Source organism: Triticum urartu, chromosome 2A, assembly GCF_056163025.1.
Source record: "Triticum urartu cultivar PI428250 chromosome 2A, HENAU_Tu73, whole genome shotgun sequence".
Lineage (NCBI taxonomy): Eukaryota > Viridiplantae > Streptophyta > Magnoliopsida > Poales > Poaceae > Triticum > Triticum urartu.
The window spans coordinates 669,980,064-669,996,594 of record NC_141874.1 but is presented as its reverse complement, the minus strand read 5'-3'; the positions used below and the strand labels follow the sequence as shown (position 1 = coordinate 669,996,594).

The 16,531-nt window shown below is 43.3% G+C and overlaps 1 protein-coding gene and 1 long non-coding RNA gene across 8 annotated transcripts; one reads left to right on the top strand and one right to left on the bottom strand.

The window, feature by feature from the left end:
• Positions 1 to 6,680: 6,680 nt before the first annotated feature.
• Positions 6,681 to 12,976, top strand: LOC125539610 (uncharacterized). Of its 7 annotated transcripts, none has more exons than XR_007296907.2 (5): positions 6,681 to 6,919; positions 6,999 to 7,163; positions 9,690 to 9,734; positions 9,860 to 11,185; positions 11,705 to 12,976. It is a non-coding gene; the product is annotated as an uncharacterized LOC125539610 (long non-coding RNA). The 7 variants fall into 7 exon arrangements; XR_015617308.1 differs by lacking the exon at positions 9,690 to 9,734 and having other exon boundaries at positions 11,705 to 11,776; positions 11,934 to 12,975; XR_015617307.1 differs by lacking the exon at positions 9,690 to 9,734 and having other exon boundaries at positions 11,705 to 12,265; positions 12,358 to 12,975.
• LOC125539608 (transcription factor EAT1-like) lies at positions 7,270 to 10,929 on the bottom strand. Its single transcript, XM_048703105.2, has 4 exons — positions 10,861 to 10,929; positions 9,253 to 10,173; positions 8,040 to 8,462; positions 7,270 to 7,939 (listed from the first exon to the last, which is right to left on the bottom strand). The coding sequence occupies exons 2-4, from the start codon at positions 10,135 to 10,137 to the stop codon at positions 7,844 to 7,846; spliced, it is 1,404 nt and encodes a 467-aa protein (XP_048559062.2). The 5' UTR covers positions 10,138 to 10,173; positions 10,861 to 10,929; the 3' UTR covers positions 7,270 to 7,843.
• Positions 12,977 to 16,531: the final 3,555 nt, after the last annotated feature.

The following is a 16,531-nucleotide window of genomic DNA, read 5'->3' as shown; positions in this document are numbered from 1 at the left end:
GGCATCCCCGATATTAGGCTCTTGCCACTCCTTATTCCATAGTCCATCGAATCTTTACCCAAAACTTGAAAACTTCATAACAGAAAACTCGTAAGCTCCGTTAGTATAAGAAAATAAATCACCACTTAGGTACTGTTGTGAACTCATTCTAAATTCATATTTGTGTAATATCTACTGTATTATAACTTATCTATGGTTCATACCCTCCGATAATACTCATAGATTCATCAAAATAAGCAAACAACACAATGAAAACAGAATCTGTCAAAAACAGAACAGTCTGTAGTAATCCGTAACTCTTGAATACTTCTGTAACTCCAAAATCCAGAGAAATTAGGAAGTCCTAGGAAATTTGTTTATTAATCTACTGCAAGTGGAGTTGTTATTTTATCGCTCTCTTGTAAAATATGAAAATTACTCTCGTGAGCGCATACTTTCTGTTTTTTATAGCAAGATCAAATAACAATCACCCAAGAAGATCCTAAAGGCTTTACTTGGCACAAACACTAATTAAAACATAAAAAACACAATCATAACAGAGGATAGATGATTAATTTATTACTAAACAGGAACAAAAAGCAAGGAGCTAAAATAAAATTGGGTTGCCTCTCAACAAGCGCTGTCGTTTAATGCCCCTAGCTAGGCATAATGATTTCAATGATGCTCACATAAAAGATAAGAATTGTAACATAAAGATAGCATCATGAAGAATATTACTAACACATTTAAGCCTAACCCACTTCCTATGCATAGGGATTTTGTGAGAAACAACTTATGGAAACAAGAATCAACTTGCATAGGAAAGCAAAACAAGCATAACTTCAAGATTTTCAACACATAGAGAGGAAACTTGATATTATTGCAACTCCTACAAGCATATATTCCTCCCTCATAATAATTTTCAGTAGCATCATGAATGAATTTAACAATATAACTATCACATAAAGCACTATTTTCATGATGCACAAGCATAGAATTTTTATTACTCTCCACATAAGCAAATTTCTTCTCATGAATAGTAGTGGGGGCAAACTCAACAAAATAACTATCATGTGAGGCATAATCCAATTGAAAACTAAAATCATGATGACAAGTTTCATGGTTATCATTATTCTTTATAGCATACATGTCATCACAATAATCATCATAGATAGCAACTTTGTTCTCATAATCAATTGGAACCTCTTCTGAAATAGTGGATTCATCACTAAATAAAGTTATGACCTCTCCAAATGCACTTTAATCAATATAATCATCATAAATAGGAGGCATGCTTTCATCATAATAAATTTGCTCATCAAAACTTGGGGGACAAAAAATATCATCTTCATCAAACATAGCTTCCACAAGCTTGTGGCTTTCCATATCATTAGCATCATAGATATTCAAGGAATTCATACTAAAAACATTGCAATCATGCTCATCATTCAAAGATTTAGTGCCAAACATTCTAATGCATTCTTCCTCTAGCACTTGAGCATAATTATCGGAATCCTTATTTTCATGAAAGATATTAAAAAGATGAAGCATATGAGGTACCCTCAATTCCATTTTTTGTAGTTTTCTTTTATAAACTAAACTAGTGATAAAAACAAGAAACAAAAAGATTCGATTGCAAGATCTAAAGATATACCTTCAAGCACTCACCTCCCCGGCAACGGCGCCAGAAAAGAGCTTGATGTCTACTACACAACCTTCTTCTTGTAGACGTTGTTGGGCCTCCAAGTGCAGAGGTTTGTAGGACAGTAACAAATTTCCCTCAAGTGGATGACCTAAGGTTTATCAATCCGTGGGAGGCATAGGATGAACATGGTCTTTCTCAAACAAACCCTCCAACCAAATAACAAAGAGTATCTTGTGTCCCCAACACACCCAATACAATGGTAAATTGTATATGTGCACTAGTTCGGCGAAGAGATGGTGATACAACTGCAATATGGATGGTAGATATAGGTTTTTGTAATCTGAAAATATAAAAACAACAAGGTAGCAAGTGGTAAAAGTGAGCGTAAAGGGTAGTGCAATGCTAGGAAATAAGGCCTAGGGTTCATACTTTCACTAGTGCAAGTCCTCTCAACAATAATAACATAATTGGATCATATAACTATCCCTCAACATGCAACAAAGAGTCACTCCAAAGTCACTAATAGCAGAGAACAAACGAAGAGATTATGGTAGTGTAAGAAACCACCTCAAAGTTATCCTTTCTGATCGATCTATTCAAGAGTCCGTAGTAAAATAACATGAAGCTATTCTTTTCGTTCAATCTATCATAGAGTTGTACTAGAATAACACCTTAAGACACAAATCAACCAAAACCCTAATGTCACCTAGATACTCCAATGTCACCTCAAGTATTCGTGGGTATGATTATACGATATGCATCACACAATCTCAGATTCATCTATTCAAACCAACACAAAGTACTTCAAAGAGTGCCCCAAAGTTTCTGCCGGAGAGTCAAAACGAAAACGTGTGCCAACCCCTATGCATAAGTTCACGGAACTCGCAAGTTGATCACCGAAACATACATCAAGTGGATCACGTGATATCCCATTGTCACCACAGATAAGCACATGCAAGACATACATCAAGTGTTCTCAAATCCTTAAAGACTCAATCCGATAAGACAACTTCAAAGGGAAAACTCAATTCATCACAAGAGAGTAGAGGGGGAGGAACATCATAAGATCCAAATATAGTAGCAAAGCTCGCGATACATCAAGATCGTGCCGACTCAAGAACACGAGAGAGAGAGAGAGAGATCAAACACATCGCTACTGGTACATACCCTCAACCCCGAGGGAGAACTACTCGTCATGAAGAGCGCCGGGATGATGAAGATGGCCACCGGAGAGGGATTCCCCCTCCGACAGGGTGCTGAAACGGGTCTAGATTGGTTTTCGGTGGCTACGGAGGCTTCTGGCGGCGGAACTCCCGATCTATTCTGATCTTCGATGTTTGGGGGGTATATGGATATATATAGAAGGAAGAAGTACGTCGGTGGAGCAACTAGGGGCCCACGAGGATGGAGGGCGCGCCCAGGGGGGTGGGCGCGCCCCCTGCCTCGTTGATTGCCTCGTTGATTGCCTGACGTATACTCCAAGTCTCCTGAATTGCTTCCATTCCAAAAATAACTCTCCCGAAGGTTTCATTCAGTTTGGACTCCGTTTGATATTCCTTTTCTACGAAACACTGAAATAAGGAAAAAACAGGAACTGGCACTGGGCTCTGGGTTAATATGTTAGTCCCAAAAATAATATAAAAGTGTAAAATAAAGTCCATAAACATCCAAAGCAGATAATATAATAGCATGGAACAATAAAAAATTATAGATACGTTGGAGATGTATCAGCTAGTAGAGGGAGATAGACACGATACTTCCATTACTCTACACACAAGTCCAGGGAGTTACCCACCTGAGTTTAACGACATCAATCATCAATATGCTTACCAACATCAATAATATCATCCTCTACCATTGTCTTTGCCATAGAGTGGTAGATCATTTTTTTCTCGTCGTTGATAAGGAGAGTGACAACATGAGCACTTATTTTAAAAAAATTGTCAGGAAGAGTAAACCACTCATCTAAGTTTGTGTGCGGTTTGTTGGAAAGTTCCTTCTTTCTATTTAGGGTTTGTTTGGAACGATTGTGTTTTGTGTAACAGATGTGGGATATGGTAAGTGTTGCCAAATAAAATTCCAAATATTACTGCAACCAAGCAATTTTTTGGATTTGAAATTTGGTCTGACCATGTGTTTGGGAATACATTACATGTGAGTCATCCAAATTCTAACAATTAGACTAGAATCATAAGATATCACGCCATATTATTGAACCAACCATTTTGCTTTGCCCGATTCCACTTAACTGAACCAGATCCAGACTTTCTAATGGAAACTAAAACCAAATTTGCTAATTTCCGGTTGCCTAAATTTTTCATAAATCTCGGTCACCTAAATCTATACCTTGGTTAGCTTAAATTTATCATTCTCGGACCATGCAACTTTAGTGTGACTTCAATGCAAGCCTTAATACATTATTATACACAAAGATAAAAAATTGAATAGCTGGATGTTGATCCAAGCTCTTGAGCATGGCCAATGTTGATCAAAACTTGGTGCTAGCTGCTAAGAAAAAAAAGGCACGAATTGGTTATAGTAGCGGAATCATTTCACATGAGGCCAAGCTGGCTCAAATTGTGAGAGTAAGGTGGACGATAACGAAATATTCTCTCCATTCCATAATGTAGTGTATATAGGTTTTTTTTTCAAATGTAAAACTTAACAAATCTTGACTAAATGTATATAGAAAAATATCTACATCTAAATACAAAAATACATACCATTAGATACATCATGAGACATATTTTCATATTGTATCTATTTGGTTTGTAGATACAAGAAATCATCTTTAGACCTTTATAAAGTTTGATATTTCAGAAATCTATTATGACATAATGAAACTGATGGAGTATGATATTCTGATGCGTGGACCCAAGCGTATGTCTAAGAAAAAGTTAACATTAGTTCAAATTTAGTTTTTAGTAGAACCAAATCCTTGTAATTTTCTTAGAAGCAAATATAGCTGCGATGCATGCAACTTAACGACATCTCTAATGCGGATCCTCAAATTGCACGCAAATATTCAGACCAAGCTATCTGTACGTACTTTACTATCCAACGCGGCACCCCGTGTGTGCATAGATCAGTCCACGCGTCCGTTTTCACGTAAACCAATAACAAACAGGGGCTTTGCGCGCGTTTGGATTGCCGCCATGTACACGTCCGACCCCGGTCCCACCCAAAATCATCTCTCGCGCCCTCGCCCTCTCCCGTGTGAACTCATCTCCACTCTTCGACACTGCATTCATGACGGCCCAAAAGCATTGCATTCACACCGATCCAGAGTGGACGCGACCGGTCACTGGAGCCGACATTAAAGTGGCGCACCGGCCAAGAGCACTGCCCACACCTGTTTCTTCGTCCCCATGCTTGTTCAATGCCGGAGAGAAGTGACTGGACGAAACATGACGACTATCTACCACATTCATACCGGCTGCCCCATCTGCCTGCCTTCCGGCATTAAACAGGCGTGACAGGCGAGAAACCAACTATGGCGTCCGCATGGACACACCACGCCGCGTGTCCTGGTCGGTGCCGGCTATTTATACGTGTACACGCCCCACTCAATCCACACCATGCCTGGTCCAGTTCCTCCTTTGTGCACCACATCCGCCATGAACGCGAGGTCTGGACCGAGGTGGTCGCCTTTGCTATCAACTAGCAAGACCATGCTGCTCGACGAATATAGGCCATCTTGCTGGCAAGCTCGTCGGAGGAAAACGACGATGAGCCGGCACCCCCTCGCACGTCGGTCCATGCCGACTTCACCATGGAGCAGGGCACATGCGCACTTCGAAGCTGTCATGGTGGAGGAGCAGCTGGCGCCGTAGCCGTTGCCGGCGTTCCGACAGGCGTAAGAGGAGCATCGGTATAACCTCACCTTTCTCGCGCATCATTGGCTGGAGGAGGGCCAAATCTATGGCGAGTTCATGAGTGAGGAGGCTGTGGCGGCCATGATTGTGAAGAACCCAAACTACATCGTCGAATAGCAGACGCTCTACAAGGCTGCGATCAACACTCGTGCTGTCTACAACGCGGTTGCATCTCGGTTGGATGCAAAAAAGTGGTGCTGGCGATTGCGGACGAAAACGCCGACAGTTGCGCATCGTTTGCGCTACTACGCCCACAAGGTTGGTCCATCCACGTCCGTCGTGGACCTCACCTCCACTGGCGACATGCAGGCCACATACTCCGATGAGAAAGAGTAGGGAATGGAAAATGGTGGCGCCTCATGTCCCATGTGGGCCAGTCCGTGTCCCATGTACTCTTCCTCATCGGCAACCCGCAACTTCACTTCCTAGGGCTCATGACCCGTCGGACATGGACACAGAGGGGAACAACAAGGACTTGGAGCACGGACGAGCGAAGATATAGACTAGATAAACTTTCAAACACTTTGGTTTAATGAAATATCTAAAAAATGCAATGGATGTGATCCAATTTAAATGAAAACATTCGGATTGCATGAATCGTTCGGTTTGCTCAAATTCCGTTTAAAATATATGCAGATGTTTGAGCCTTTGAGGTATATATGGTTTGATGTCTGGCTCCCATATCATGGTCCACGCACAGGTCCGAACGCTTTCGGATATCATGGCCGTTTTAGGAGCCTCGCCACTACGACCACGAAGCTGGCATGTTCGCAGGCACCACCGACAGCAAGAAAGAGTAGTGCACGGTAGGTCATCGCTGCTCTGGTTCCAGAAAGGCCACCGCTCCTTCCTTTCCGTCGACGCCAAATTTGGTGGGCTCAACATCATCAGCTGATTAGTCGCTTGGCGACGAGGTGGAGGTGGACAACTTCACTTCCTAGGCCTCAGGAGGCGGAGCTGGAGAGCACCGAAGCGGAAGTGGAGACGGTGAAGCTTCAATTTTCTTGGTTCATGATCGGACATGAGGAACTGACGATCTACGCTTAGTTGATGCAAATGTAACGAAACTGTCATGTTTAAATTAAATCCGTATTTGATCGAATTTCGTCCGGGTAATTTTTATCGTTACCAAAATGTACGCGACCTTCCGTGTTCCCGGACTGATCCCGTGTCCCCTGATGGGGACGAAATTTGCGGCTAACAGGTTTCTTTTCTTTTGCCACCCGGTAAGTGCTCGTGCAATCCTCCTCTTCCCCTTCCTCGGCGACCTGAACCACAGGCGTGCCCTCCCGTAGCTGGAGAGCCTTTGCTGCCCTAGCACGTCTGCACGCGAGCAGCGGTTCCACGAGCAGCATCGACGGTGCGGGAGCTGCGCGGAAGCAAGCAGCGGTCGCACGCCCGGGCCCTGCAGATCTCACCGGTAAAATGTTGTTCTTTGCAAGAATACGATTGCAGGTTGGAAATGTTCAGTCCCCTGATCTGATTCTGGTCTGGCGCAGAGTGCCACGGGCGGCATCACATCTCGTGCTGTTCCTGCGTCACTGCAATTCGCGTGTTGGCCGTGACCGCAGCTTTGCCGTTGCGGGGGCGGGGTGGTGCCCGCGAGGTGTTCGGGACATTGTACGAGTCGAGCAGAGCAGATCTGCTGCACGGATAGCAAGAATGTAAGACCGTACCGTCGTACCTTTTTCTCATCTCGTTGCTAAGACAATGGTTTTGAGAACTATTGGGTGGCATATTCCTCTACACACGAATTATCACGCACAATGCAACTCGATTTACCTAGCGATTCGGCCCAGCTTGTAGAAGTTCTGCACAGATTTTGGATCTCTGCGAAGTTTTCATATGCATGTAGCATCCTGTGAGATGTGATACTGGTACCAGTGAATGCAACTCACTAAGCCACTTTCTGTAAAAGAGAACATAGTAGGCCATGCAGACATGTGTAAATCATCATCTTCTACTCCCTCCGATCCATATTTAATTGTCACTGATTTAGTACAACATTATACTAAATCAGCAACAATTAATATGGACGGAGGGAGTACTATATTTTGAAGCCAACTCCAAATGAAATGCGACGAAAAGATGATGGAAGCAAATACTGAGGCAGAGAGTCAAATCATTTCTGGTAGAGCTAGATAAGTGATAACAGTAAACAGTTAGGCATGCCAGATTTTTTTGTTTGTTTTCCGAGCTAGCTAATGGTAAAGACAAAGTTCTCTCCAAGCCTGTTCTAATAACTTTCCTCACGGATAGACTGACAGAAAATAAAATTACGACTCTCCCCAGGGAGAGTAGTAGACTAGGAACTTCTTCAAATAGTTACTATGGGTGCTAATGCCTAGTTGAATATGTCAAGTGCCTGGTGTTGTGCATCCACTGCTTGAAGGATCCTCTTTGCCACTGCACAAGCATAAATTGAGGAACCTTCAGACACCTGCATTATTGTGGATGATGGAACATTACTGTCAATGACAATCGGCAATATGGGGAAAGGAGTTCCTGATGCTACTTAAAATAAATAATACTGTCAATACCTTAGTGTTAAACATGAATATGTAGTGATCACCAATAATCCCTCCAACCACATGGATGATCTCAAGATGGAATTCATCAAGAACCTTTGCAACATGAAGCAGGGAGGAGTTGGTCTTCTTGTTTTCTGTGAGCTTGATGTTTATTTCATTTTCCACTATGCGAACATCAACATGGCACTCCCTGGACCTCCTCTGAACCCATGAGCTTCTTATGGCCCCATCAAGCTGATTGTCTTGCTCATCCCTTATTGGCCTCATCGATGAGCTTTCACCATCAGCAGCGGCCTCTTCATCCAACTTTCTTATCTTTCTCCTATTAGTCCCATGCCACTTCTGTTCCACTAGGATCTTCAGTTCCTTCACTGTTCGATTCAGCTCATCTATGTATTCAATGGCATCACCTACTACTGAAGCCCTGTCATTCTAGAGAACAGTTCTGTAACACATTAGTGCCATATCAAACATATATGAGCAGTAGCCCCTAAAGGTGCAACCTAGATTTTTATGATTCTGTCACATTGTTTACGTTTTCATTGAGTAAATCAGGAAGTGTTGTCTAATCGGTTAAGGTTAGATCACTATAGAGGTCCTGGAGAGTAGTGCAATGAGGACAATAATACTTATGAAAAAAATCAATATACATATGGAATTTGATTGCTTTCATTTTCTTTCATAATTAACTAGAAGGTACAAACACACTCGATCAAGATAATGGGGTAAGTATCTGCAAAGAGCACAACGAGCAACTAGTTCATAGCAATCATGTTCCATAGGATATCAGTATCAACCTGAATATAATGTAGCAACAGAGCTTGAGAACTATTCGACAGAAAGTTCAGCAGAAGCATATTATCTAACACATGTTTCTTTGAATCTACATCAGACAGATGACAGTTTTGCGAATGGGTTTTTGTTGATGTTTTATAAAGCACTGGTTTTTCGGAATGCATAGTACTTTGGTGTTGCCACTTCTAAGCGTCTTAACACACTGAGAGTAAATGGATGAAGTTATTCAGAAATTCAATTATCTTCACAAAACCAATGAAAACTGGAAAGTGGCCTGAAATTTTAATTGTTAGCTTCTATTAATGAAGTATTCTGTACATGTAGCGTCATTGAACAAACCCTAGTGATTAGCTTCTATAGTTGACTATTCTGGACATCTGATAATCATCAAATCTCCTAAACGTGCAAAATGATGAACAAGACGAACCTTGGTAGGATTGGGGAAGAGCATTCTTAAAGTCTTATACTTCACATTTAGCTGTTCCCTCCTCTCTCTCTCTGTCGCAAAGTTAGCTTTTCCTTTTCCCTTTCCGAACTCACCCTTCCCTCTTCTGCCCTCCAGTACAGTATCAAATTGCCTGTCATCCATATCCTGAAAAAGATCTCCTCCGACACTTCCAACCCCAAGCATGGCATCTCTTTCATCCTCACTGGGGAACAGCCCATAATTTTGCGGCAGTGAATGGCAGATATCCTTTAGTGCGTGAGACTGGGCAGCATGGTACCCTAACTGCAATGCCGGATCACTAGTGTACATTAATCCACTGTCAGGAATTGCTGCCACTCCTGTAAACTCACCATTAAGATCCAAATAGTTGGTACCACCACTTAGTGCTGTATCACCAAAGACTGATGCTGTTGCAGGGAACACTGGAGCCACAGTGCAGTGGAGAAGGTTTAAGAGATCAGGTGCTGGTGTGTAACCACTGTTTGGATAAAGCGCAGGATCATACTGTTGAATCTGTTGTTGCACCAATATGTTTTGTGGATCTTCGCTAAGCTGATGGTTGATTATTTGGTCTTGAATGGTGCAGATAGAAGTATCCCAGGTTGCAGTTTCCACTGGTCGCATATCCTGCTCCAAACCAATTCCTAGTTGATGCTGAAGGTGGTTGATTGCTCTTGCAGCTTCAGAAGAAAGATTGGTCGAATCAGAAAGGATATCTGCAGAAAACGACTGCACCTTGAATCTCTGTAGCTCAATATTTGTGTTGTCGTTGCATTTAGGAGCCAGAGAAGAATCATGGGTCAAAGATCCTGTCATGAGATTGTGATCATGGGAACCTTCAAAATAGTCACCTCCAACAATCATTTTGACGAAACAGTGCCTGGCACCTTCAATCCAAATCTAGAATCAACACAACATGAAAACGGATGAGCACAGAAAGAAATGCATTGAAGAACAGGATTTTGACACAGAATCAAATGCAAGAGGAAATCGAATAACAAATTCAGTAGCATCTTAGATATGGACTGATCTTGAGCTGAAATATAATGGTAATTACTTGCAGTGCACTTACTAAGGGGAAAAAATGACTCAACAGGAATGCAGCAGCAGCAGATAGAATTCGATCGGATGTGGAAATTGCAGTTGGCCTGGCTGTTTTGGTTGTTGCAAAAGAGGTAGAGCCGTGGAGTTTTAAGCTATGCAATGTGGCTGTCTGTTCTTCCGTGTAGAGAAGTCCCATATAGGATGATTAATAAGACATGAAGCAACTATGCTTGTTCCAGACCTAACAAACCCTTTACCATCTTTTTCTGTTCCCTAATCCTATTCATATTTGATGTTTGATACAATGTGCTTCAACTACCACATGCTCAGTAGCCAATCAGCAAAATGTTTAGTAGCACGGAATAATTTGTAATGGTAATACAACTCAGTAAGTGCAAGATGATCAGTAAAATGAAGCACATGAAATCCATGGTGGCTGAATCTTTTGATGTTCAATCTCACCAACTAAGACTTAAAGAAGCAACTGTTAATCAGGAATTACATCTAGCGAGCAGTAGCAATAAGCACTAGAAGAGAACGTACCTATCTTTTTGGTACAGCTGCCTGATGATTGAATGAGCGAGGCTTTGTTCATGAAGCTGCAACTCAAAGACTCATGAAGCCTTGTTTCTGTGCTATGCCAAGAATATTATAGCGGCAAGTCATGAAACCATAATTTGGTTGTCACACAAAAATGATGGGATAGAAAATAACAGAATGCGCCCATACTAAAGGTCAATGCGAAGGACTATCATATGGTTATTATTGTTTCTGTTATTATCAGGAGACAGAAACGAGAAAGACGGAAAGCTCACACCCTTTGAATTTGGCATCTTTGATGTTATTCACCCATAGGAAGTTGAGAAATGTAGGTCATGCCTTCTGCCCCCTTACCATATTTTATGAATGCACTGGTGTAGTTATTCTCTCAGAAACTAGAGCTACAACTACCTACAAGATTGCAAGTATCCAAAGAATACATGATCTTGTATTATGGAATATTCATATCAGCCTTATTCTTTTGAGGATCTGTGTTTCTGTATATATTGGTGTGATGTTCTTGGTTTGCTAAAATATGATAAGTTTAGACATTTTTACTTTATGGTACCGATTATTGTGTATGAAGCAGGTCAGTAGCATTAAATCCGTTTTTCTAGTAAGCTCGCCGCTTCGAGAAAAATGTAAAACTGAGGGACGAGCATGATAAAAATTGCATGTCTGTTAGTGTATCTGGTTGTTATTGTGGTATAGGATTTGTTAGGATTGATTGTTTCTCCTAAAATGTCACTAATGTGGCATCATATCTTCAGATTCTGTTGTACGTGTGTATAATTTACAGAGAAGTGGTATTATAATACTAAACCTTTATATTTTGCATTTTCACCAGGGTTAATATTGCACTTATACTCTACCTTCGAAATATTCTCTAAAGTAAGGAGGCCTGCCTAAATGGACCAATGTGAGTGATGGATGACTTGGATTTAAAATATAACCAACAGTTCTGGATTAAAGCTATGGACTATAGAGTAACAGATAGTAGCGCAATCTCCTTTGACACCAGACACCTACTTGGTTTATGCTTAAGTTCCATGACATCTCCCTTGTCTCAATGGCAGGGTCTGCTAAGAGAACACCAATTTTGTTGTCTCAGTGGCAGGCACTTATGCCTTATTAGTTTGTTGCACCTGTGATGGATCCCAGATGGTGTATCTGCCACCAATGTTTGCTGTTACCTGATTTGCTTATGCTGAAATATCCTGCAAACTATATTGCCATTGAACTGCTAACACTACAGGATTGAATTTCGAAGATGGAACTTATGACTCTCGAAGAGTTGTCCTGAATGTCTCCAGCACACCCTCTGTTGCATTGCTCGGATCTTCAGCATTCTGACCCTTTGAGAGCCGAAAGCCATTTCTTGAAGCAAAACAGAGTTTGATCATTCGCGGTGGGTTCTCGAGAAGGAGTACATCATAGCTTTCTGTACTTACAAACAGTCCATTTGTGCTTTCTCAGCTGATGTGTTTGTCATCTTGATAGCACCGTGCGTCCTTCCAAACATAGCCAACACATTTCTGTTATGCTCTGACATGTCGTCGCGCAAGCATGTTAGTGTAATGAATGCAGTTTGCACTTCTTGGGGCAGCATGCATGCAGGGTCTCATGCTCATCAGATTTTACCCCACAACTCCTAGGAGCTACTGTACTTACTAGCACGCGCAGCGCACATCGACGGCGTCCACAGAACTTTCAGCCATGCACAACGTCTCTTCATCTGAACTTGTCGACGAACGGACTACTGAACTGCGTAAAGCAACCAGCGGTACCTTGTGTCTGGATTAGTGGCGCACGGACTGAGACTTGAAGCTCCTGTGATTCACGGGCCTTGCGATTTTAGATATCCTAATATTTTTTGTTGGCTCGTGTACATGGTCACAAGTTCTTCTGTTCTTGTGGTTATCTTGTGCTCTGTGCTGTAGCGACATAAGGCTATGGGGCGGAAATGTGGTGGATAGCCATTTTGGCGTGTTCATTTCCTCCTGGCTTCATGAAACTGTACCTAACAAGAGAGGACGTGTGGTGCCCGGAGTATTTCATGTAACGGAGTATTTCCTCTTGGCTTCATGAATCTATACTCTATAATATGTTTATACGCATCCGTGTGTAGTCTTTGTTGAAATCTCTAAAAAGACTTGGATTTAGAAACAGAGAGGGAGTAGTACGTGCTACGTATCCTGTAGAAGGGGCGGGGAAGACGTACGTACATACCGTACATCTCATGCCCTCCTTGCTCCGGCTGGATTGTTGGCACGCGGAATGCGTTCGCGGATTCCGCGGCGCACCCTCGTAACGGCATTCTTCCGTGCAAAAGACATCCACTGTACCTGTACGGGCTCCTTCCGTTGCCGCAGCTCTCGGTTGAAAAGCGGATGTCCCTTCAACCGACCTTTTCTTCTCTTTCCCTCTCTCTGTCTCAACCCTCAAGGCCAGTCGCCTCCAGAGTGCTGAGTGCACGCAGCTGTTCCTAGAAGTTCACGGTGGCGATTTTTTTCTTTCTTTTCTTGAGCACATCATTAGAGCATTTACAGCCGGGCGTCTCAAACCGATCTCATACGTCCGGATGGGCCGTCCGGTCACTGTCCAATCACGTTTTCTTAGACCAAAACGATCCTCGAACGTTGCTGACATCATTAGAGTGTGCAGCCGTTCGTGGCCTCTGCGCCGGCAGCTCCGGCAGAGCAGTCCTCTCTCCCGTCCTCGCCGTGGGGGACGTCGTCTCCGGCCCGGACGTCACTGTGGTACGTTCGGCAACTCTCTGGCTCCGCCTTGCACTTGATGTGTTCGACACGTTGTCTGACCGGATTTTTTGTAATTTTGTTAGGGAAAACGATGGGTTCCGATGCTTCGTCCGACGAGGAGTATGGACCGATGGAGCTTGACCAAATCATTCCAGACGAGTTCTTCGATTCCTCGGATTCGGGCGAAGACGTGGACACGATTATGCTCATGAGCATGCAAGAGTAAATGGACCGCCAAGTGGAGCATATTCTCAACTTCAAGGGCTCAATCAAAGGAAGAAGAGTGATCAACCGGGATAGGGTGTCCGGAGCAAAGCTATTGTACAAAGACTACTTTACTCCCAAGCCTGCTTTCCCGGATGATCTATAGTTTCGTTGCCGTTCTCGTTTGCGGGAACCATTGTTCTTGCGCGTTGTGAAGGGAGTGGAGGCACACGACGACCACTTCACCCTCACAAGACATTGCTGCGGGCAACTCTCTTTCTCTCCCGAGCAGAAGTGCACGGCTGCTCTGAGGATGATTGCACTTGGTACTGCTGCAGATGTCGTTGGTGAGATGGTCAGGATGGGGGAGAGCACCTGCTTGAAGATTACTGTCAAGTTTGGCCGTGTCGTGGTGGAGGTGTTTGGACCTAAGTATCTCGGAGAACCAAATGTGCAGGACACGGAGAAGTTGTTGGCTATTGGACAGGAAAGGGGGTTTCCAGAAATGCTCGGATCAATTGATTGCATGCATTGACAATGGAAGAACTGCTCCAAAGATTTGTGGAGAATGTATCAAGGTCATACCAAAGAGGCAACCATCATACTAGAAGCGGTGACATCACATGACTTATGGATTTGGCATGCTTTCTTTGGAATGTCGGGTTCTCACAACGACATGAACGTGCTTCAATGATCTTCGGTGTTCAGGACTCAGGAGGCTTTGCAATGGGGAATCACTGCCATGCAATTACACCGTCAACGGCCGAGACTACAACATGGGACGATACTATCTTGCCGATGGTATCTATCCTCAGTGGGCGGCGTTTGTGAAGACCATATCCGAGCCGCGTGGCAAGAAATAGAGCCACTTTGCAACAATGCAGGAAGAGGCTAGGAAGGATGTGGAGAGGACATTTGGTGTGCTTCAACCTCGTTGGGGAATTGTGCGGAGTGCAGCGATGTGGTAACCAGAAACTTTGTGGCAACTAATGACATGTTATATTATTCTGCACAATATGATTGTCGAGAATGAGGGTGATGGTGTAACCCAAACCCATGATTTCTAAGCACCTGCAGAACAAGTTGAAAACCCGAAAGATGATCTTGTGAAGCACATGTGGACCCACAATGGCAAGCAAGAAGCCAATGCTTGAGTTTGACGCTTAAAATAAATTTTATGTAAACACTATCTATACTTTGTACCAACATTTACTATTTAATCGTGCGACGTCGTGCATAGCTCTGCCCTCGGCTCAATCTCGCGGCGCGATGAGACGAGCGAGGAGGAGGAGCGCGCGTGTAGGCCTCCTCTTCTCATGCTCATACAAGTGATAGAAGAGCTCATCTTATAAAGAGGTGCAACTCTCTCTCAAATTTCGGGATGGGACTAAACTTTAATCTCACTCACTCCACTTACATGTGTGCATGACTGGGCCAAGAGAATTTCAGAATTTTAGTTGGGTTTTGGGCCAAAGGCCTACTAGCAAAATTCCAACAGGTGGTCGTCTTGTCGACGTGCATTGCGGCTCTCGAGTATTCCTTTCTTTGGAGCTTTTTTTAGGGCGAGGGTCTGGCTCGATTACGTGTGGGCCATAAGGGTCGTGGATTGGTGTTCAATGTCGCGACTCGAGAGTCAGAGTCGAGCTTCAGTTGAAAAGAGAAAAGAGATTCCAATTCTAACTGCCGTCTCCCATGGAAAATCAGTTGGAGCTCCAAAACACGTGGACTGTCGTGTACACGTCCATCTACGAGCGAGGAGGAGGTGCCTAATTTTTGCTTTGGTAGCGAGAAGGTGGAATGGGCTTTAGGATCTCTAACTCAGTAACTCTATCAATCCACTAAAGCTGACGGGCACCGACCGCCTGTTACTTTGACACCCCAAGCTGAAATTCAAAGGTGGTTGGCTCCGGCAGCGGGTTTCTCCAAGATCAATGCTGATGGTGCAGTGGCAAAGTTCAGACATGAGGGAACTGTTGCAGCAGTTTGCAGGGACTCCGATGGCCTTTTTCTGGGATCTTCGGCGGTTGTTTACCGGGAAATCACTGACCCTCTTATCTTGGAATCTTATGCTTGTAGAGAAGCGCTGTCACTTGGTGATGATCTTGCTCTTCAACACATTATGGTGGCATCAGACTGTCAAGGTGTGCTGAAGGACATATCGAACGGGACAGGAGGGCCTCATGGAGCTATCATACATGAAATAGTGGAGCGTAGTGCTAGTTTTACTTCTTGTCGTTTTAGTCATGAGCGTAGAAACTTTAATTTTAAGGCTCATAATCTTGCCAAGTTTGCCTGTAACTTAGGCTTGGGTAGACATGTTTGGTTGAGTAACCCCACGACCCAAACCATGTACCTATGAACATTCTCTTGAATCAATAAAGTGGCGAGATTTTCTCAAAAAAGAAAATCAATCCACTAAAGCTGACGGGCACTTTGCTGCGCCAATTTTTGTTGTCGTGTCCATTGTGTATTTTCAGTCATCTGATGGTCGATGCCAGCGTTGCACTCTTTGTTTTTGTGTTCATTAATTGTTGTGGCTAGTTTTGTTATTGACTTTTGATCGGACATCGTTTTTACCTATGAGTGCAGGAGCGGTGAATGGATGTGGGTGTTGTGTTCTTACTTATATGATATTCGTTGTCATTCAATGCCACACGTGTCACATGTTACACATGACCTAGAAAAATCTACATGCACACCATGTACACTAC

Coding starts and splice junctions, on each gene's coding strand:
- LOC125539608 (XM_048703105.2), bottom strand. CDS start 10,137: ATGATTGTTGGAGGTGACTATTTTGAAGGTTCCCATGATCACAATCTC. Junction 8,463..9,252: donor TCTTCCCCAATCCTACCAAG/GTTCGTCTTGTT, acceptor ACTGTTCTCTAG/AATGACAGGGCTTCAGTAGT. Junction 7,940..8,039: donor TATTCATGTTTAACACTAAG/GTATTGACAGTA, acceptor ACAATAATGCAG/GTGTCTGAAGGTTCCTCAAT.